Below are 23269 nucleotides of genomic sequence, written 5' to 3'. Positions count from 1 at the left end.
TCAGGAGGAGCTATTTCATTTTGTTGTGGTCTTTAGTCCTGAGACTGGTTTGATGCAGCTCTCCATGCTACTCTATCCTGTGCAAGCTGCTTAATCTCCCAGTATGTACTGCAGCCTACATCCTTCTGAATCAGCCTAGTGTATTCATCTCTTGGTCTACCTCTACAATTTTTACCCTCCACACTGCCCTCCAATACTAAATTGGTGAACCCTTGATGCCTCAGAACATGTCCTACCAACCAATCCCTTCTTCTAGTCAAGTTGTGCCACAAACTCCTCTTCTTCCCAATTCTATTCAGTGCCTCCTCATTAGTTATGTGATCTACCCATCTAATCTTCAGCATTCTTCTGTATCACCACATTTCAAAAGCTTCTATTCTCTTCTTGTCCAAACTGTGGTGGTGGAAGAATATTTTAAATTAGTTACATTACTTAAATTAGTTTATACCTAAGTCTTGGCCTTTGAAACTTTGTATTACACTTTTCACAGAGTTTTAGTGGTCTGAAGATGATTGTACCATGATTGGAACATGTGTCTTGATTAATAAGTTTTAAATTTTAACCGCTTACATGCAGTCCTAGACTGTTTTTATTTAAAAGCTTTTACAATGTATTTTGATTTTGGTCACTGTTTTCCCAGGAACAGTGTTCAAAAAGAGGTTTAGATATAGTTTGAGAGAAAGCTTTGTAAGATCTCAGAGCATAGTCTGGCTTCACAGAATAAACCTATCACTCTGCTGCATAGGTTGTGCCACTGTGAAAATTCTGTGCATTTAGTTGTCTCTGTTTTCCAGCAAGAGAGGGTTTGAGTTGGAGTCCCAGATTTGTGCACAAATTTAATCTCTCCGGAAGATGCAACACTGTTTTAGTTTGTATATTTACCTATTTGTGATCAAGTTGACACTCAGGCTTAACGAACATTGCATGCACGAGAAAATTGTAATTTATGAGGATTAAAAATTATTTTGTGGTAGCTTGTACTAAGTGTTACTAAGTTCTAGAACAGTGATCTTTTTTGACTGTAGGTGTACGTGCATACAGAGAAGAATGTTCTGATAGAAGTTAATCCACAGACGAGAATACCCAGGACATTCAAGAGATTTGCTGGTTTGATGGGTAAGCTACACGTGTTCTGTCTTGTTTTCTACTCAGTAATTTGATTGAAATGTTTCACATTTCAGTATGCTAGTTGCAATTTTATTCCTGTGTTTTCTGCTATCTTGTGACACATTGTTGGTATGAAACTATGAAACTCTTTTGCTTCTCAAATATTCTGACAATGTTGTGCGACACGAGTATTCTAACTACATCACTGTTAGAGCATGAAATCTGTAATTGCACACGATCGTTCGTGGAGGGCTGTGTATAAAAATTATGCACTATTGTATAAAAGTTATAAAGTACTCACAAAAGTTACAGTAGTCTCAAGAGGAAGATAGGAAAAGAAAAGTGTCAATTTCATCGTTCCCCAGAAAACTGATTGCTATCTCAGCCATAGCCTATATGGGAAACCCACCAGAACAGACATTGTTTTGAAGACCATAGTTCAGAGCTTTTCAAACTTCTCACAGTGACACCCTTCTAACACGTACAGTTTCACTAAACACCCTTTCACTAACATCAGTAAGACAGATTCTGTTGTAACAAATTATATTTTAAAGAAATTTTAACTTTCATATTTCATTTGTAAATACAATACACGTATTGAAGAGAAGGTTGTTTCGTATTATTCTGTCACAAGTTTTTCGTTTGTTACATTCTGAATTTACTATTCTCGCAACACCTTTGGTGCTACCACTTGACACCCTGAGGTATCAGGACACCCAGTGTGGAAAGCTCTGCCATAATTGTTGAAAGTTCTTGTGTTCCAAAAAAAGGTCACTTGCCGTATCTAAACATGGGCCATGGACTTGACTGACGTGAATGATAAGGACCTATTTACACAACATTTAACAGATAATGCTTTAATTGCACACATTCTCATCCATCATACTTGTTATGAAATAGATCAAGTTGTTGCTACAACTCTATAATACCATGAAAATACAGGGAACATAAATACAGTAGAAGCCTGGTATGACGCAGTTGTCAGGGGACGTGCTTTACTGCCGCGTTATAGAGTACACACAATGTATCGAGAGTAAGCCGTGTAATGACAAACTGTGTGTGGAAAAGTAGCACATAATGTGACATTATACTTCTTTAAATTTAATGAACATTAGAATTAATACATTTCAGAAACTTACCAAATAGGGTACAGCAATTGGACAAACTTCTCTCAGACATTGAGCAAACAATAACACAACTTTCAATACGGTATATAAAGTGTGCTTTTAAATACAGTACTGTAATTTACAACAGTGCCTGCGAGCCACAGTACATTATTATTATACTGCTTTAAAGAAGTTGGCTAGCTTTCTTTGGCAGATCATTTCACACAGTTTCTCTAGTGCATATTGTTTTATGCTTATCAGGTGCAAAAACTCAATTTGATTTGAATCACTTTATTGCTCCTTACACATAATCATTTTATTTATAGTGTCCATTAATGGGAACGTCATCTAATACTTTCTTCGAAGCTTCATCATCCTCATCTTCAACTGCTTCACTATTGTAATTTCAAACAGCATCAATAATGTCCTTGTCAGCTACAATCTGGCCAATTGGTGAAAAGCTCAGATGACCTCTGAGCATTTTTTGAATATGTGTAAGTGACTTGAAATGATATATTTAAAAACAAAGATATGACTTACCATACGAAAGCTCTGGCAGGTCGATATAAACACAAACAACACATACATACACAGTATGTGTATGTGCGGATGGGTGTGTGTGTGTGTGTGTGTGTGTGTGTGTGTGTGTGTGTGTGTGTGTGTGTGTGTACCTGTCCTTTTTTTTTTCCCCCTTAAGGTAAGTCTTTCCGCTCCCGGGATTGGAATGACTCCTTACCCTCTCCCTTAAAACCCACATCCTTTCGTCTTTCCCTCTCCTTCCCTCTTTCCTGACGAAGCAACCATTGGCTGCGAAAGCTAGAATTTTGTGTGTATGTATGTGTGTGTTTGTGTTTCTATCGACCTGTCAGCACTTCCGTATGGTAAGTCACATCATCTTTGTTTTTAAATATATTTTTCCTGCGTGGAATGTTTCCCTCTATTATATTCATGACTTGAAAGGATGATATATTTACATGCTTGAAACATCTTGGGCATTTACTTTTACGTATACAAAGAGGTTTCAGCTTACGGCTGCCCAATTTATTTGCAGTAAAGAACAGGGTTATTGGATCTTTATTCATTTTCAAACCCAACTTATTTCTTGATTTTTTTTTTTTTTTTATGTTTAGAGGGTTCTGGTTGGAAGCAGTAGATATTAAAGCACAGTTTCATCACAATTAAACACTTGATGGTCATTTAAACTTTTATGTACTGTTACTTTGTGTAGAATTTCAGGAAACTGGAAAGCAGATTCAGTGTTGCAAGACCTTGTTCCTCGTTCAGTGGTCATTTGGCAAACTCTGTGGTGAAAGTTCCGTCTTGAAAATCATCCATTGGAAGCCATAAAATCTTTGGTTTACATGAGAACAAAGTGAATTTTTTCAGTCTGGGCTTTAATAATTGACCCAGAAAGTGGCACACCTTCACTAACAAAGGCATTTGTCAATTGTCTTTTCCTAGTGTAGCCCTTTTTCTGTTCATTCCCACATTATTTTCAACTGTGTTTACAGAACTTCAAGTTTATTTTCTTCTTACACTCACATGATATTTTCACTTCTTCTCGTTTCTTCCTTCCTTTGGTTGGTTCCTTTCTTTGCTCTTCTCCATCTCACTGTCTTCCTTACTCTTTCCCCTGTCTTCTTCTCCTTGCCTTCTCTGGCCTCCGCCTCAGCGTTTGAGACAGTCTGTCCTCTCTCTCTCTCCCTCTTCTCTCTCCTCATCTTCCTTCCTCCCTGTGCGCGCCTGAAGGCCGACCCACGCGTTTGCACGCGTAGCCGGTGACGGGGTAACGCGTAATTCCCCGCCCTGGGTAGACAAGTAAGGCGTGCACGTACCCCCTGGTAAAGGCCAGGCCCAGGGAGGGGTGATTGCCTGAGCTGATACCTTCTGACCATGCCGATTGGTTCCTCCGTCTGTTTCTCGGGAGGTGTGACCTGAGGTGTAAACATTCACCTAAGGCAGGAGTGCCCTCTGAGAGGGTCCCCACAAGGAAGGAGCAATCATGGGGGATTCCTCCGCAATGGATTTCTCTTCTTCTCTCTTGACTTCTGCTCATAAACGGAAACTTGACCAGCCACCAGTGACAAAAGTACTACCGCCTGCCCCACAGTTCCTCGTAGTTACTCGATCTGAGGACAGCAAGGATTTTTCCTCTGTCAACCATTTCGTTATCCTGAAGGGCGTAGATGCCATAGCCGGCTCTATCAAGTCGTGTACCAGGTTGCGTAATGGTACCTTGTTACTAGAAACTGAGAGTGCCTTTCAGGCACAAAAACTGCTTCGGGCCACACTCCTGTACACGTTCCCTGTCCGGGTGGAGGCTCACCGCACCTTGAATTTGTCTCGTGGTGTGGTATATACTCGATCACTCGACGGGTTGACTGACGAGGAGATTCAGTCTTTCCTCGCTGAGCAGGGTGTGACGGCTGTCCATAGGGTCATGAAAAAAGTCAACAATGACCTTGTACCAACCCGGACACTTTTCTTGACCTTTGCTAGTGTTCAGCTACCATCGCGTATCAAAGCGGGCTACGAGGTTATTTCTGTTCGCCCCTATGTCCCGACACCTACGCGCTGCTACCAGTGTCAGCGTTTTAATCACACTCGCCAGTCTTGTTACAGTGCGGCTAAATGTGTCACTTGTGGCAGGGATGCCCATGAGGGTGACTGTCCATCTCCGTCTCCTCGTTGTGTGAACTGTCAGGGTGACCATGCAGCGTCCTCCAGCGACTGTCCCATCTAAAAGGAAGAACGCTGTATCCAAGAAATTTGGGCCAAACAGAAAGTCTCCACCTCGGCTGCTCGCAAGCTATTTTAGTAGGAAGCCCACGCTGCTCCCAACGGGAAAATACAGTGCTGTCCTCGCCTCTCCTCGGACTGCCAGGGAGGTGGCGACGCAGACATGCGATCTGACCTTCAGCACCACAGTCGTCCGTTCGGCCAGTGCTAAGATTGTGCGGTCGACGTCTCCTCTTCCTCCCGTCACCCCTCCAACACAAGCACCTTCATCAGCTTCTGCCAAGATGAAGACCCAGAAGTCAGATGCATGGGCCTTCAAGAAGGAACCGTCCCGTGCAGCCTTCTTACGTACCTCGAATTCCCAGCCGTCGACCAGTACTTCCACTAAAAGACCTTCCAAGAAGGCTCATAGGAAGCACAGTTCTCCTTCTCCGCCACGGCGCATTTCTTCTCCTGCGCCACCCAGCTGTTGCCACCCCAGGCCGTCATCCGTTTCGCCTGGCCGCACCGCTGTTAGCTGAACATCTGGCCGTCCACCGGCGGAGGAAGCTCCTCCTCCCGGCCATCTTAACGGGATGGCCGATGAACCTTCAGAACTAATGGACGATGACTGTCCGCCTACTGATAGCGGCGGCAGTACTCGCTCGAAGCTAGGCCCACAGCGGCCTCCGAGGTGACCCCTTCTTTCATCTTCCTTTTCTTCTCACGATGGCACTTATTCACTGGATTATTCGCAGCATTCGCTCCAACCGAGAGGATTTGAAGTTGCTGCTCCGCTTGCACCGTCCGCTCGTCGTAGCCCTCCAGGAAACGTAGCTACGCCCATGCGATCACATGGCCTTGGCACACTACACCTCTGTGCGTTTTGACCTACCCCCTGTGGTAGGTATTCCGGCTCATGGAGGGGTTATGTTGCTGGTCCGGGATGATATTTACTACGATCCCGTCACATTGCACACCGGCCTGCAGGCAGTTCATTTTCTATTTGTACTGTTTACACTCCATTGTCGTCTGCCGTTACCAGGGCAGACATGATGCAACTTATTGCTCAGCTACCTGCACCATTTTTGTTAACTGGAGACTTCAATGCCCACCATCCCCTTTGGGGCTCTCCACCATCCTGCCCGAGGGGCTCCCTGTTAGCAGACCTTTTCAACCAGCTCAATCTTGTCTGCCTCAAAACTGGCGCCCCTACTTTTCTTTCAGACACATCTCACACCTGTTCCCATTTAGACCTCTCTATATGTACTACCCAATTTGCATGCCGGTTTGAGTGGTATGCCCTTTCTGATACATATTCGAGCGACCACTTCCCGTGTGTCATCCATCTCCTGCATCATACCCCCTCTCCGTGCTCAGCTAGTTGGAACATCTCCAAAGCAGACTGGGGGCTCTTCTCTTCCAGGGCGACCTTTCAGGATCAAACCTTCACAAGCTGCGATAGTCAGGTCGCACACCTCACGGAAGTTATTCTCACTGCTGCTGAATATTCCATCCCTCACACTACTTCTTCTCCACGTCGCGTACCGGTCCCCTGGTGGACCGCAGCATGTAGAGACGCTTTACGTGCTCGGCGACGTGCTTTACGCACCTTTAAACGCCACCCTACAGTGGCGAATTGTATCACTTCTAAACGATTACGTGCGCAGTGCCGTCGTATTATTAAAGAAAGCAAGAAAGCCAGCTGGGCTGCTTTCACAAGCACCTTCAACAGTTTTACTCCTTCTGTTGTCTGGGGTAGCCTGCGCCGTCTATCTGGCACTAAGGTCCACTCACCAGTTTCTGGCTTGACAGTCGCCAGTCGCGAATGACATCCTTGTGGCCCCTGAGGATATCTCCAATGCCTTCGGCTGCTTTTTCGCAGAGGTTTCGAGCTTCGCTCATTACCACCCCCCCCCCCCCCCCCCCCCCACCCGAAAACAGGCAGAGGATTCTAGGCCACATAACTTCCTCTCCTCGAATCGTGAAAGTTATAATGCCCCTTTCACCATGCGGGAACTCGAAAATGAACTTGCCCGGTCACGGTCCTCCGCTCCAGGGCCTGATTCTATTCATATTCAGATGCTGAAGAACCTTTCTCCTGCGGGTAAAGGTTTCCTTCTTTGTACTTATAATCGCATCTGGATTAAGGGACGTGTTCCCGCATGCTGGCGTGAGTCTATTGTTGTACCGATTCCTAAGCCGGGGAAGGACAAGGACTTGCCTTCCAGTTATCGACCCATCTCGCTTACCAGCTGTGTCTGTAAAGTGATGGAGCGAATGGTTAACTCTCGTTTGGTTTGGCTGCTCGAGTCTCGACGCCTACTTACCAATGTACAATGTGGATTTCGTAGGCGCTGCTCTGCCGTTGACCATTTGGTTACCTTGTCGACCTTCATTATAAATAACTTCTTGCGGAAGCGCCCGACCGTGGCTGTGTTCTTTGATTTGGAGAAGGCTTAGGACACCTGTTGGAGGGCGGGCATTCTCCGCACCATGCACACATGGGGCCTTCGTGGTCGCCTCCCTCTTTTTATTCGTTCCTTTTTAATGGATCGACAGTTCAGGATACGTGTGGGTTCTGTCCTGTCACACCTTTCGCCAGGAGAATGGGGTGCCACAGGGCTCAGTTTTGAGCGTCGCTCTCTTCGCCATAGCGATCAATCCAATAATGGATTGCCTCCCAGCTGATGTATCAGGCTCCCTTTTCGTGGATGATTTTACCATCTATTGCAGCGCGCAGCGTACATGTTTCCTGGAGCGCTGTCTTCAGCGTTCTCTTGACCATCTTTACTCCTGGAGTGTCGCCAATGGCTTCTGTTTTTCTGCCGAGAAGACGGTCTGTATTAACTTCTGGCGCTACAAAGTTCTTCTCCCACCGTCCTTACGACTCGGTCCCATTGCTCTCCCATTCGTGGAGACAACAAAATTTTTAGGTCTTACATTTGACAGGAAACTTAGCTGGTCTCCACATGTGTCTTATTTGGCTGCACGTTGTACCCGTTCTCTAGATGTCCTCCGTGTTCTCAGTGGTATGTCGTGGGGAGCGGATCGAACCGTCCTACTTCTCCTATATCGGTCGATCGTCCGCTCAAAGCTGGATTATGGGAGCTTCGTATACTCCTCTGCACGGCCGTCCATCTTACACCGCCTCAACTCCACACAACATCGGAGTTTACGTCTTGCGATCGGAGCATTTTATACTAGTCCCGTCGAGAGTCTTCATGCTGAAGCCGGTGAATTGCCACTGTCCTACCGGTGCGATATACTGCTTTGTCGGTATGCCTGTCGGCTACTGTCAATGCCCGACCACCCGTCTTATCGTTTCTTTTTTGACGACTCTCTCGATCGTCGATACGAGTTGTATGTCTCTACCCTGCTACCCCCTGGAGTTCGCTTTTGTCGCCTCCTTCAACACCTTGATTTTTCACTCCCTGCAACCTTTAGAGTGGGCGAGAGCCACGCGCCACCTTGGCTCCAGGCTCAGCTCGCTCCCAAAGGTGGTTACCCCCGGTTCGGTATACCGCTCCTGTTTTGTCGAACTTTGTTCGAAGGTCATTAATATGACCTTCATTTATACAGATGGCTCTAAGACCAATGACGGGGTCGGTTGTTCTTTTATTGTCGGGGCACAGAGTTTCAAATACCGGCTCCATGGCCATTGTTCAGTCTTCACAGCTGAACTCTTTGCCCTCTACCAGGCTGTTCTTTACATCTGCCGCCACCGAAATTCTGCTTATGTCATCTGCTCCGATTCCCTGAGCGCCATCCAGAGCCTCAGTGATCCGTATCCGGTTCACCCTTTCGTGCACCGGATCCAACGCTCTCTTCAGCAGCTGGTGGACGACGGTTCTCCGGTTAGCTTTATGTGGGTTCCTGGCCATGTCGGTATCCCTGGGAATGAAGCTGCAGATGCCGCGGCTAAGGCTGCGGTCCTCCAGCCTCAGACAGCTTCTTGTGGTGTCCCTTCATCAGTTTGTAGCAGGGTCATTTGTTGGCGCATTTTATCGCTGTGGCATGCCGATTGGGCTGCACTTACGGACAACAAGCTTCGGGCCTTGAAACCTCTTCCCACGGCTTGGACGTCCTCCTCACGCCCCTCTCGGCGGGAGGAGGTGGTTTTAGCCTGGTTACGAATTGGACACTGCCAGTTCAGCCATTGCCATCTGCTGACAGCTGCGCCGGCGCCGTTCTGCCCATGTGGACAATTGCTGACGGTCCGCCACATTTTAACGTCCTGTCCGGATTTTACTACACTGCGTCTTGATCTTGGCCTGCCATGTACTCTCGATGCCATTTTAGTGGATGACCCAGGAGCAGCTGCACGTGTTCTTCGTTTTATCAACTTGACCAACCTGTCTGACATTTGATTATGCTGTTTCTTTTTTAATCCTATGCCTTTCTATATTTTATTGTGTTTTCCCTTTTAGTTGCTGTTTTAAACTTGTGCCTCGCCGTGCATTCCTAACGTAGTCTGGGCTCTAATGACCATTGAAGTTGTGCGCCCTAAAACCACAAAAAAAAAAAAAAAAAAAAAAAAAAAAAAAAAAAAAAAAAAAAAAAAAAAACACCAAACAGTCACCTCACATGATAAATTTGCTTAAATTTCACCTTCTTCACATGATCAAGAATTTTTGGTTTATCACTCGCACAAATGCCTTCCATTCCTATGACTAAATAACAAGCACACAGAAATCTAGCCAAGGAATGAATAATTTATGATCCACATGGTGGCTGTGCTCTTTTCAATCATTTCCAAGCACTGTTACAGTCACTTTGTTGATTGCGTCACAGTGTTAACAGTGAGATGTGTATTCTAAGCTTCTGTCCAGCTACACTCCTCATATGTTGATAAGACAAACCAAAGATTGAGTTTAATTATGTCCATCTATTTTGGTTATTGTTTAAAGAGCTCGGAGGTTGCAGCAGTAAATCGTACTGCAGAAAGGCTATATCAGACTGTAATAAGATTTTTTTCATGTTCATAAGATATACCGAGAGTGCAGAAATCATTCATAAACTATATTTTATTTTGGGGAACATACTTTATACTGTGTTATATCTGAACCTGCCCCCCCCCCATGAACCATGGACCTTGCCGTTGGTGGGGAGGCTTGCGTGCCTCAGCGATACAGATAGCCGTACCGTAGGTGCAACCACAACGGAGGGGTATCTGTTGAGAGGCCAGACAAACGTGTGGTTCCTGAAGAGGGGCAGCAGCCTTTTCAGTAGTTGCAAGGGCAACAGTCTGGATGATTGACTGATCTGGCCTTGTAACAATAACCAAAACGGCCTTGCTGTGCTGGTACTGCGAACGGCTGAAAGCAAGGGGAAACTACAGCCGTAATTTTTCCCGAGGGCATGCAGCTTTACTGTATGATTACATGATGATGGCGTCCTCTTGGGTAAAATATTCCGGAGGTAAAATAGTCCCCCATTCGGATCTCCGGGCGGGGACTACTCAAGAGGATGTCGTTATCAGGAGAAAGAAAACTGGCGTTCTACGGATCGGAGCGTGGAATGTCAGATCCCTTAATCGGGCAGGTAGGTTAGAAAATTTAAAAAGGGAAATGGGTAGGTTGAAGTTAGATATAGCGGGAATTAGTGAAGTTCGGTGGCAGGAGGAACAAGACTTCTGGTCAGGTGACTACAGGGTTATAAACACAAAATCAAATAGGGGTAATGCCGGAGTAGGTTTAATAATGAATAGGAAAATAGGAATGCGGGTAAGCTACTACAAACAGCATAATGAACGCATTATTGTGGCCAAGATAGATACGAAGTCCACGCCTACTACAGTAGTACAAGTTTATATGCCAACTAGCTCTGCAGATGACGAAGAAATTGAAGAAATGTATGATGAAATAAAAGAAATTATTCAGATTGTGAAGGGAGACGAAAATTTAATAGTCATGGGTGACTGGAATTCGAGTGTAGGAAAAGGGAGAGAAGGAAACATAGTAGGTGAATATGGATTGGGGGACAGAAATGAAAGAGGAAGCCGCCTGGTCGAATTTTGCACAGAGCACAACATAATCGTAACTAACACTTGGTTTAAGAATCATGAAAGAAGGTTGTATACATGGAAGAACCCTGGAGATACTAAAAGGTTTCAGATAGATTATATAATGGTAAGACAGAGATTTAGGAACCAGGTTTTAAATTGTAAGACTTTTCCAGGGGCAGATGTGGACTCTGACCACAATCTATTGGTTATGACCTGTAGATTAAAACTGAAGAAACTGCAAAAAGGTGGGAATTTAAGGAGATGGGACCTGGATAAACTAAAAGAACCAGAGGTTGTACAGAGATTCAGGGAGAGCATAAGGGAGCAATTGACAGGAATGGGGGAAATAAATACAGTAGAAGAAGAATGGGTAGCTTTGAGGGATGAAGTAGTGAAGGCAGCTGAGGATCAAGTAGGTAAAAAGACGAGGGCTAGTAGAAATCCTTGGGTAACAGAAGAAATATTGAATTTAATTGATGAAAGGAGAAAATATAAAAATGCAGTAAGTGAAACAGGCAAAAAAGAATACAAACGTCTCAAAAATGAGATCGACAGGAAGTGCAAAATGGCTAAGCAGGGATGGCTAGAGGACAAATGTAAGGATGTAGAGGCCTATTTCACTAGGGGTAAGATAGATACCGCCTACAGGAAAATTAAAGAGACCTTTGGAGAAAGGAGAAACACTTGTATGAATATCAAGAGCTCAGATGGAAACCCAGTTCTAAGCAAAGAAGGGAAAGCAAAAAGGTGGAAGGAGTATATAGAGGGTCTATACAAGGGCGATGTACTTGAGGACAATATTGTGGAAATAGAAGAGGATGTAGATGAAGATGAAATGGGAGATATGATACTGCGTGAAGAGTTTGACAGAGCACTGAAGGACCTGAGTCGAAACAAGGCCCCCGGAGTAGACAATATTCCATTGGAACTACTGACGGCCGTGGGAAAGCCAGTCCTGACAAAACTCTACCATCTGGTGAGCAAGATGTATGAAACAGGCGAAATACCCTCAGACTTCAAGAAGAATATAATAATTCCAATCCCAAAGAAAGCAGGTGTTGACAGATGTGAAAATTACCGAACTATCAGCTTAATAAGTCACAGCTGCAAAATACTAACACGAATTCTTTACAGACGAATGGAAAACCTAGTAGAAGCCAACCTCGGGGAAGATCAGTTTGGATTCCGTAGAAACACTGGAACACGTGAGGCAATACTGACCTTACGACTTATCTTAGAAGAAAGATTAAGGAAAGGCAAACCTACGTTTCTAGCATTTGTAGACTTAGAGAAAGCTTTTGACAATGTTGACTGGAATACTCTCTTTCAAATTCTAAAGGTGGCAGGGGTAAAATACAGGGAGCGAAAGGCTATTTACAATTTGTACAGAAACCAGATGGCAGTTATAAGAGTCGAGGGACATGAAAGGGAAGCAGTGGTTGGGAAGGGAGTAAGACAGGGTTGTAGCCTCTCTCCGATGTTGTTCAATCTGTATATTGAGCAAGCAGTAAAGGAAACAAAAGAAAAATTCGGAGTAGGTATTAAAATTCATGGAGAAGAAATAAAAACTTTGAGGTTCGCCGATGACATTGTAATTCTGTCAGAGACAGCAAAGGACTTGGAAGAGCAGTTGAATGGAATGGACAGTGTCTTGAAAGGAGGATATAAGATGAACATCAACAAAAGCAAAACAAGGATAATGGAATGTAGTCTAATTAAGTTGGGTGATGCTGAGGGAATTAGATTAGGAAATGAGGCACTTAAAGTAGTAAAGGAGTTTTGCTATTTGGGGAGCAAAATAACTGATGATGGTCGAAGTAGAGAGGATATAAAATGTAGGCTGGCAATGGCAAGGAAAGCGTTTCTGAAGGAGAGAAATTTATTAACATCCAGTATTGATTTAAGTGTCAGGAAGTCATTTCTGAAAGTATTCGTATGGAGTGTAGCCATGTATGGAAGTGAAACATGGACGATAAATAGCTTGGACAAGAAGAGAATAGAAGCTTTCGAAATGTGGTGCTACAGAAGAATGCTGAAGATTAGATGGGTAGATCACATAACTAATGAGGAAGTATTGAATAGGATTGGGGAGAAGAGAAGTTTGTGGCACAACCTGACCAGAAGAAGGGATCGGTTGGTAGGACATGTTCTGAGGCATCAAGGGATCACCAATTTAGTATTGGAGGGCAGCGTGGAGGGTAAAAATCGTAGAGGGAGACCAAGAGACGAATACACTAAGCAGATTCAGAAGGATGTAGGTTGCAGTAGGTACTGGGAGATGAAAAAGCTTGCACAGGATAGAGTAGCATGGAGAGCTGCATCAAACCAGTCTCAGGACTGAAGACCACAACAACAACAACAACATCTGAACCTGCCGTATATCGGCCCACAGTAATTTGAGCTTCTACTTTATGAACATTACACATAAGCTCATAGATATAAGCCACACCCTTTATTATTGAGAGTGTCACTCTCTAGACATGTTTATGTTGCAATGTAGATAAATTATACAGAAATACCAGCCTGTTTGCTGACATGTATGTGTTCCTTTCAGTCAGTATTTTCGTCACTCTCCTCACTAAGTAACTGAAGTGTTTATCCTGGGATTTGGACACGCAGCACTTATTCAGCTTTTTGATGATAAAATATGGTGACATTTTATGGCACAAAGGGACAATCCACTCGTATGTAAAGCTGAGTGGTGGTTTTTTAATCATACCATATGGAATGAGGGAATCATACACTTTTAAAAACCAAACAGAGCAGCGTTTTTAGAGCTGTTCTACAAATTGATTTTTTTTTATCGTATCTAGCACCTGCAGTACTGAAGACATATATCCAGATGTAATGGCTAAGTCTGCCTTTGGCACAGTAGCTTTATTCTCTACTTTATATGTGAAGTGGTCGTTAAAGGCATCCAACCCTGGTGTAGCTGACCAGCACGATAGACCTGCAGTATTTAGCCATTCATTAATTCTATCATCGTCTGGCAATTTTCTTGGCAATGTACCACTAACTTCTTAGTGAAGTTTCACGCTTCGGAATTCAGAATAACATAAATAATTCGATGGGGGGGGGGGGAGTAGATTTGCTCTTACATGGGCACATTTTTTAAACTGTTTATGTATTTACTTTTTTGAGCAAGAATAAGTCGTATGAAATTTGGGCTTGGTAGGATAATGTGAAAGGTGCCTCTGGCCCCTCAAAATTGTAAAATGCAGACAGAAAAGAAACCCTCCAGCTGTACTTACTTTTGCATGGCAAACTCATTCATTACCTAATGTAGTCAGTTTGTTTCCTTCAGTGTCCTTAACTGAATGTGTTTTGATATCTTCTTTGGCATTGTTCAAGTAATGGGATGAGTGAGTGGCCACCGGACGAGGAGCAAGAAGGCAGAGTGGACTGAGCCATGCCCCTTTACGACCTGACGCAATCCTCACCAGGGAATTTAACAGGTGTTGTAAGAGCAATATTTTCATCTCCTGTTCACTTATGGGAGGAAATTCATTTACTCGGGCATTATCACAGTTTTTACTCAGTAAACCTCAAGTAACGTAGGAAAGTGTCAATTGCTGCTCTGCCAGGCAAGGCGTAACATCAATCTAGTCTATAAGGCTGCCTCGTCATTGTTGAGCAGTGCAGGTTTGTACGAAGTTGTCCAAAATTTGAAGCTCTCCATTGAGTATGAGGAACTCCTCTTTGACGAGCTGTGTCAGTTGCTAATGCAATATTTCAGACACTGAGCCTGTGTGGTGGCAGCACGGTTTCGGTTTAACCAGCACAAGCACCCTGGGCAGCCGTACAAAGGGCAGATTGCTGATTTGCAGAGTCTGTTATGTGAGTGTCATTTTGAATGTCCCAAATGTGCTTCTTCTTATTTGGACTTGCTAATTTGAGACTTAATTGTCCTGTCAGCACATACTTGACACAGGAAAGCTATGATGTCGAGTGGTGGCCCCCTGCCATTGTGCCCTCGCATACTCCAGTTGCTGCATGCATCGCACTCGGTACACCTCACACTGAGGCATTGGCGCAACATCACGTGTGTACTGACCTGCGATCGATTGTGGCATCGTAAGTCTGGTGAAGGCTTTCAGGGCTCATGCACAGAAGCACGGTACACTGCCGTGACAGTTTTCTCCTCTGTCGGTCTCTGAGTGCCCTTGGGATAGGCTGTGCTCCAATTTTGTGTGTTAGTTTTTGGGCAGCATGTGGTTGTCGGTAGTCCATGCATTGTCCAGTTTCCCATACATAGTCGAACTGCTCTCCACATCGTCAGCTGCCACTGTGTATTATTGATTATTTTTGTCATTGAGGGTTGCCCGGTAACCTCATGTCTGGTAATGGTAGGAAATTTATCGTGGGAGTAAGAAGACTTTTGCATTTGTAACAGTATCAGGCATCTGACTAACACCTCGTTTCACTCGGCTTCTAACTCGGAGGTGGAGTGTACCGTGCGGACAGTCAAGACCCAAATGAAGGTCAGTGTTTGTGTCTTCCTACAATGGTGTGTTGTCAGTTTTTCTGGCTATGTACCGTACGTCAGTGGGTGCAGTCTGGCAGAACATTTGCACGGGCGCTGGCCACAGTGTTCCCTTGCTTTGTCGCATCCTGAGTCACGTGCCACAAACCACCGTGGCCTGCTGCATTTTTCGGGGCTGCCAGGTCGGCAGGATGGCTGTGAGGTCTCATGGTGGGTGTCAGAGTTCAGCAGCTGTTTGTGCTGGGTGTCAGTAGGGAGAAGCTGACTCATTGTGCAAAACAGTTGTGCCCATGCCCTGTCAGGTTGTTATCACTGCAGTCTTCTGGTCAGTCAGGTGGTATGATCGGTCATGACATTCTTTCAAGTGTAGGCTCCCACTTGCAGCTGCATGCTTCCCTGTTGCCGTCTCCTCTACTGTCCTTCCATTGTCTGCAGTCTTGGTCCCCACTGAGACTTGCACCTGTGCCTGCCAATGTGGAGTGTGTGGGTTTTCGTCTTTCATCCACTCTCCTCCTCCTCCTCCTCTCCCCCCTCGCCGATGGAAGTGGCTGCCTCCATTGCTACCAACGGACAGTCACCCACCAATTGCTTCTGGTGGAACTGGCGGTGTGGGCATAACATCTTTTAGCAGTCAATCTGCTGCCAGCTTCTCCAGTGACCACTACAATTCTATGCTGGAGGTCGCGACCTGAGCCCGGCCATTTTATGCCCTATATAGCCTTCTTTTGGGGATGGGATGGATGTAGTATCCTCAGCAGTCTGCGTAATGCCGTGGAATAGTTTGGAAAGCTGCCACGGAGGGTGCACGAATGCGTAGTTTGGGCAGACCTGCTGATGGAGGCATTACCTGCGGTTGGCAATAAGCCGAGCGAGCCAGGGCTTAAGCCAAGTTCAGCTACTGTGGACCTTGCCGCACGCATCACGCCGAGCATTGTTGCCGAGTACTCTGACGACAGTCGCACCCGCCAACCGTGTGCTGTGTTATCTCTGTGCACTTTTCTATGTGGGCTCGGACTTTCTGCTTACACTCAATGCGAGTTTTTGTTTCCTCTCACAGTCTTCTGTTCCTGGGTTGTTATCGAGCCACTGTCGGCCCGTGAAGTAACCGTGCTGACAGTGTAGTTGTCATACCATTGCAGATGCTAAAGTACAAAATGAAGAGTAATTCATTTTGAAATTTTGTCCAGTTTGTCGTACATAAATGTGCTCATAGCTACCACATTTTAACTTATAAACATCCGAATGTGCAAATTTATGGGATTTTTCCATGTTATGACAAATTAGTGATCACAGCATGCTATGTGTGTGATGTGCTGTATGTTTGGAAGCATATTTTTAGATTGGTTTTCTAAAGTGTGAGTGTAATTTTATATGAAATTTTTCCCCAGTGTAGTATAATAATGAATTGTTTATTCTTGCTATAATTTGTCCTTGTTAAGGTAATGTTGTCTTTTATTTTGTTTCATTTGTATGTTGTTTTCTGATATAAATTTTGTCAATGGTGGAGTTATAACAATTATTTTTTATTGTTCTTGTTAGTGTCTGATTTGAAGACTTTGTTTTCTTGAGTCAGTGGATACATTATTAGTCTCTCTCTTCACGTTCAAAAATATTCTTCTTTTTTGTGCCGCCAGATGACGAGATATTGTGCACTCTACAGTTTGTGGTGGTCTGTTTTCGATAGGTGTTGAATTTATGCATAGCTCCATTTGTTGTGGTTTCGAGGTTTAAAAAGTTTATTTGATTATCTTGTTAATGTTGAACCATAACTGTGATATTTTTTTATTGGCTGTTTCGTTTTCTGTTTCTTCAAGTAAAATTCTATGATGTGTTAGAAATAATAATCTTTGCACGTACAGCAGTTGACAATGATTACTGCGTATGTTTTTGTAAACAATACCTGGTGCTGATTGCATATATGTACATACATAAATCATATAATCGTATCATTATGCAAATATTATGAAATATCATCATTGGCATACCATAAAAAGTATTACATATAAGGCAAATCACATCACAAATGATATTAAAAGTCACATACACATAAAATGCTACTATATAAACTACAGCTAACATATTAAAATAAATGTGTGCCACTAATGATGGATGATTGACCGAAACTAATCTTAACTATTATATTACTCATTTGCAACATATGTGATTAATAAATCAGTCCTTTCCAAATGTCACATGCAAAAAAATTCTGACATACCCAAGAAAGATCACTTTCAGAGTACTACATTGGCAACAACCTTGATTGACTTAAATGAAAGTATCCATTTGCACAATATTTAAGAGAGAAAACTTTAATTGTATTAGTCTTTTCTGCAAAACTCATTTCAAATGCCAAAAATATGCCACAAGATAACTGAGTACCTTATGATGTCTCAGGTTTTCTTGATGTGGTTGATTAATAGTCAGCTCTTGGGTGTTTCGTCAGTTCATTGTTTCCATTTTATGTGCTATACATGGACAACCAACCTAGCTGTCTTCATCAGGTGCTGCAAGTTTTGCTGTTAAGTGTTAATTTAAGCCAGTCTGGCTGGAGTCCAGGCAGCAAGTGCAGATAACAGCAAAACTCGAAGCACCTGAAGAAGACAGTGGGTCGGTTGTTAAAATATAGCACGTAAAATAGAAACAACACATTGGCAGAACACCCGTAAGCACTATTGTAACTTGGACACACATCACAACCAAGAATGTTATTACAACTTTATTAGACTGTGGGATATATGCCTGTCACTGTACTGTACTGTACACAATAAGATAAAGTAAATGTATGTAAGCAGTAATGACATAACTGAACACGAGAGTAGTGCAGCAAGGTTTAAGTAGGTACGCCCCCATGGCGGGCTCTATTGAAAGTTCACAGTATCGCTCTCTTGTGCCTCACTCTTTCGGATGATACGCTAATACACATGGATTTCAATTAAGTGTACATTACTTCAGTCCTCTTCCCTTGGGGAGCAGCTCAGATTTGCCAGGTGCCTGTAGCATCTTCCTCCGCAAGACTGACTGAGATGATGTGCTGATACTGGGGCATGTGATCTGAAGTACTTGGTCGGTGGGCAGCATCATAGTCTGCTGTCTTGTGGCAACCTGTATGGTAGGATGGGTGACATCAGCACAAGCTTTGGGTCCGTATCAGGCCTAGGACCTGGTGAAGGTGGGTCCCTGCAGTTGGCGGCTGAGGTGGAGGAGACTGCTCTGGTGTGGATGGTGACTACATCGGTATCGGTAGCAGTATTTGAGAAACTGTGCCACCTTTGTCCACCGATGCTGGAGAACTCCTCGTATGTCGTGGCAGGGACACAGCCGCGTTAAGTGATCCGCCAAGCAATGCAGACTGGCGTGGTGACGTCGGTGTCTTGGCCAGGCTCGTCTGGTCATCCACACACAGGCACAACCGATCATAATGGTGTGCACAGAAGGCCTCCTCCATATGAACATCGCAGAGACAGTGGCTGCGGCATCGGGAGATGATGGCGGGAATCCATTTTGGGCAACGACCGAACGCTCGTGCCCAGATGGCCACCCCGGGCTGGAAATGGGATGATGGCTGCACGAGTTGGTGTCCCTGGCCGTGTCGCAAGAGAAGCAGGAGCATCCAAGGTTGACGCCTGTGCAGTTCGGCAGGACTGGGATTGTTGTTGCCGAGTGGTATGAACCGATAGGAAGACAGAAATTCATCTGAGACAATGTCAAATGGGCACCGGATCACGTACTTCTTAATTTGCAGTTGGAATTTTCTAACTAACTAACTAACTAACTAACTTTCCAGCCTACCTGTTGGGCTGGACGGGTGAAGGGGGGGGGGGGGGGGGGGTGGGCAAAACTGTGACAAATCCCGCAGGTGTTGCAGGAGGCGGCAAACCCCTGTGACACAAAGTGAGGGCCATTATCAGAGACAGATGTTGCCGGAAGTCCTTCGATGGAAAAAATTTTCAACAGTGCTGCCACAGTGGCAGAGGCCAAAATTAACATGCAACAAACAACATATGGCATCGAGAGAATGTATCAATTACTATTATTGAGGAAAGTGCCGACGAAATCAATGTGGAGATGGTCCCAGGTCTGCGAAGGTTGTTGCCACGGATACAACACTGCCCGCTGGGCAGCTTTCTGCAATGCGCATTGAGAACATACTGTAACCAAACAATTGATGTTGCCGTCCAAACCAGGCCAAAAAACACGACAGCAGGCTAACACCGTGGTGCGTGACACCTCCCCCTCCCCCTCCCCCATTTGCCCCACCTCCTACCCAGTGATCAGTGTTCAGCAATTGCAGGATCTCCAAATGGAGAGCTAAGGGAACCACTACGCGAGGAGCTGAGTAGTCTGTATCAAGGAGTAGAACACCATCAATAGAGAAACGATGGCGAAACACACAGTAGTAATGGAGGGGATCAGATGACCATAATGGAGGTGCCTCAGGCCAGCCCTATTGCTTGCAGTAGACTTCTTTCCATAAACTCGGATCGTAGCAGTAACTTGCACAACTCGAATGCTAGTGATCGAAAAACCGTCAACAGCTTCTTGAGCGCATTCGTCAATGTGGGAACAGAGTAACTCTTCCCTAACAAAAACTGGGTCCTGGCCAGCTGGAAGATGAGAGAGCACGTTAGCATTCGTGTGTTTAGCCTTGGGGCAGAAGTGAATCTCGTAGTTGTACCGAGAGAGGAACAGTGCCCTGTGCTGCTTTGTCCAGCAACAACACTGAGGAGTTACACAGCAAAACTAAAAGCTTGTGATCCATGAGGAGATGTAATAGAGGAAAATGTGAAACTTCATTAAGGCATAAACAATAGCGAGGGAATCTTTCTCTATTTGTGAATATCTAGTCTGGGTCGAATTAAGGATCTTTGATGCTTATGCAATTGGCCACTGGGAGCCATCAGAATGTTTATGAGCGAACACCACCCCCGGCCCACGCTGCGATAAATCTGTTGCTGACACTAAATGTTAAGCCGGTTTGTAGGTTATGAAGCAAGGTGCAGATTGTAACATAGATTTCGGTTTGGAAAACGCCGTTTCACACATATGCAAACAGTGAAGGGACATTCCCTTATGCAGCAAAGCATGTAACGGTTGTGTAACCAATGCCACCCCTGGAAAAAACTGATGATAATAAGCAATCATACCTAAAAAAAAACCACCTGGAATTCTTTGGCTAATGTAGGACACAGAAGAGCCATAAGAGAGGAGACATGCTGATGAAGTGGTAGAGATCTTGAACCCGAGACAAAACCGAGTGAGGTGGCACAATGGTTAGCACACTGGACTCGCATTCAGGAGGACACCAGTTCGAACCCACATCTAACTATCATGATTTAGGTTTTCCACAATTTCCGTAAATTGCTTCAGGCAAACGCCAGGATGGTTCCTTTGAAAGGGCACAGCTGACTTCCTTCCCTATCCATCCTTATCCGATGGGGACGATGACCTTGCTGTTTGGTCCCCTACCCCAAATTAACCAACCAACCCAAGATAAACAATAGAAGGCTGAAAGAAGCGGCACTTTTCCAAATTACATTTTAACCCGGTGGCCTATAACACTGAAAAGAGCGTACGTAAGTTGCTGGGATGTTCAGCAGTAGAGGAGATATAGACCACAATATCATCAAGGTAGTTATCGCAGCCAGGCACAGACCTTGTGAGTTGTTTGAGAAAAATCACTGGGGCACTGGCCACAGCAAATGGTAACCTCAAGTATTAATGTAAGCCAAAAGGTGTATTAACGACCAAGAGCCATTGAGATTCAGCATCAACGGGAAGCTGCAATGGAAAGATTGATCTTGGAAAAATACTGACCACCAGCGAGCTTAGCAAAAAAGTTCATCAGGGCGTGGTAAGGGATATGTGTCAATGATAGGTTGAGTATTGACAGAAGCTTAGAAATTGCTGCAAAGGTGTAACCATCACGGCAGCTTCTTGACAATGTTTGTTGGATGCAAAACCTTATGATAAACATAGAAATCAACAAAAAGCTTACTGGATCAACGGAGACTGCCAATACACAATTGACGTCCATGTCAGCATTTGCAATAGGCTGTTGGAATTTTGCATTACAAACAGGAGCAATGTGGCCTGTTTTATTGCTCTGATGGCAAATGGTGCACTGCTTAGGACAGTCCGGCCTATCTTGAGTGACAAAATATGACGGACAAGAGGAAAGCGTGAAGTGCTTGAATTGTTGTTCATTACTGGGCAGGTCACATAACTAATGAGGAGATATTGAATAGAGTTGGGAGAAGAGGATTTTGTTTCACAACTTGACTAGAAGAAGGGATCAGTTGGTAGGACATGTTCTGAGGCATCAAGGGATTACCAGTTTAGTATTGGAGGGCACCGTGGAGGGTAAAAATCGTACAGGTAGACCAAGAGATGAATACACTAAGCAGATTCAGAAGGATGTAGGTTGCAGTAAGTACTGGGAGATGAAGAAGCTTGCACAGATAGAGTAGCATGGAGAGCTGCATCAAACCAGTCTCAGGACTGAAGACCACGACAAAAACAGCAACTGGGCGTGCTGTGCTGCTGCTGCGGCCATGGCTGCCGCAGTGGTACGGGCTGGCCACTGTGATGTTCTGCTCGCGCATGGACCACTGCCACCACATCTTCACCCTGCGAACAGTCCAACAAATGGAGCGTGGAAGTGGGGTAACTTCTGCAACCTAACCACAGTTCAGTTCGAGTACCTGCAACCCTCGAGACCTCAAACGATTGTGCAATAGTCAGAATGTTGGAGAGGAAGGGGTTTTCACTTTGAAAGGCCTGCTCATGAACCTCAGGATCGGGGGCCAACCAAATGATTGCATCACAAACCATTTAGTCGACTGCTAATCTACATCAGTGACAAAGTGACAATAACGGCTTAAAACGTGATGTTCAGCTGCCCAAGCTTTATAGGAGAATGTCCCAATTTCTTGTGACACTGACAGAATCCAACTCGAGCGGCTGTGACATGCGTCTATTATAGTGGTATTTTGAAAGAAGATCACATGTGTTAGTAAAAGGGAGTGGCGGTGGGCCAGTGGGCAAAAGAGTTGATACGTGCGAGGTGATACAAAGACAAAAAGAAAGCACGGCATAAGGTAAAATCAGTCAATCCAAATGCAGAAAAATGCTGCTGCAACTATATTTTGTAGGCTCCCCATTCTTCAACAGACTCACCATAAACAGGAAACGGTGGGGGATAAACGGCAGGGGTAGTGCCAGGCTAGACAGGAGGTGCAAGGAGTGACATGGCAGGCAATGTAGATTGGTACAGACCTATAACTGGCCAAAACAGAGGCACGTGTTTGCAATACCTGGATTTGATTGTGTTGCACTGTAGCAAATGCCTCCCGCTGTTAACTGAGATTCTGCAACACCACAGTAAGAACCCCTTGCTGATCAACCAGCTGACATATAAAGTCATCAGTAGTACTGTAATACATTGTAGATGCAACAGAGGACCTACCAGAGACTGAAAACTGCTGGGAGAACAGTCCCACACTCGTTGTCACTTGTGTTGTAACTTAGATACACAACTCACAATATTAGTACTACTTTATTAGACTGTGACATTTATGCAAATCTCCATAACATACACTTACCACAGTAAGATAAGGCAAATGTATGCAAGCAGTAATAACATGATAACTGAGTGTGAACATAGCACGGAGGGGTTTAAATAGGCCCTCACCTGTTGCGAGCTGTGTCAGAAGATCACAGTATTGGTCTTTCGCAGCACACTCTCATGAATGACAATACATTGCTAATGCATGCGGCTTTCAATTTTGTGCACATTACTTCGGTAACCTATGGAAATTCCCCTTTGAAAATGTATATCATCATTGCCTG

The 23269-nt window shown here is 44.6% G+C and overlaps 1 protein-coding gene across 2 annotated transcripts in view; it reads left to right on the top strand.

Moving 5' to 3' along the window:
• LOC124711606 (ribosomal RNA small subunit methyltransferase NEP1) overlaps window positions 1-23269 on the top strand; it is a 64865-nt gene that overhangs the window by 12270 nt on the left and 29326 nt on the right. For both annotated transcript variants that reach the window (XM_047241768.1, XM_047241769.1), the window contains exon 3: window positions 1026-1116. In XM_047241768.1, the coding sequence (XP_047097724.1) occupies window positions 1026-1116 (91 nt within the window). The remainder of the gene's footprint in view (window positions 1-1025; window positions 1117-23269) is intronic.

The sequence above is a fragment of the Schistocerca piceifrons genome, chromosome 8, assembly GCF_021461385.2.
Source record: "Schistocerca piceifrons isolate TAMUIC-IGC-003096 chromosome 8, iqSchPice1.1, whole genome shotgun sequence".
Classification (NCBI taxonomy): domain Eukaryota; kingdom Metazoa; phylum Arthropoda; class Insecta; order Orthoptera; family Acrididae; genus Schistocerca; species Schistocerca piceifrons.
Note: the sequence above shows the minus strand (reverse complement) of the source record. Positions and strands in the feature narration are given on the sequence as shown.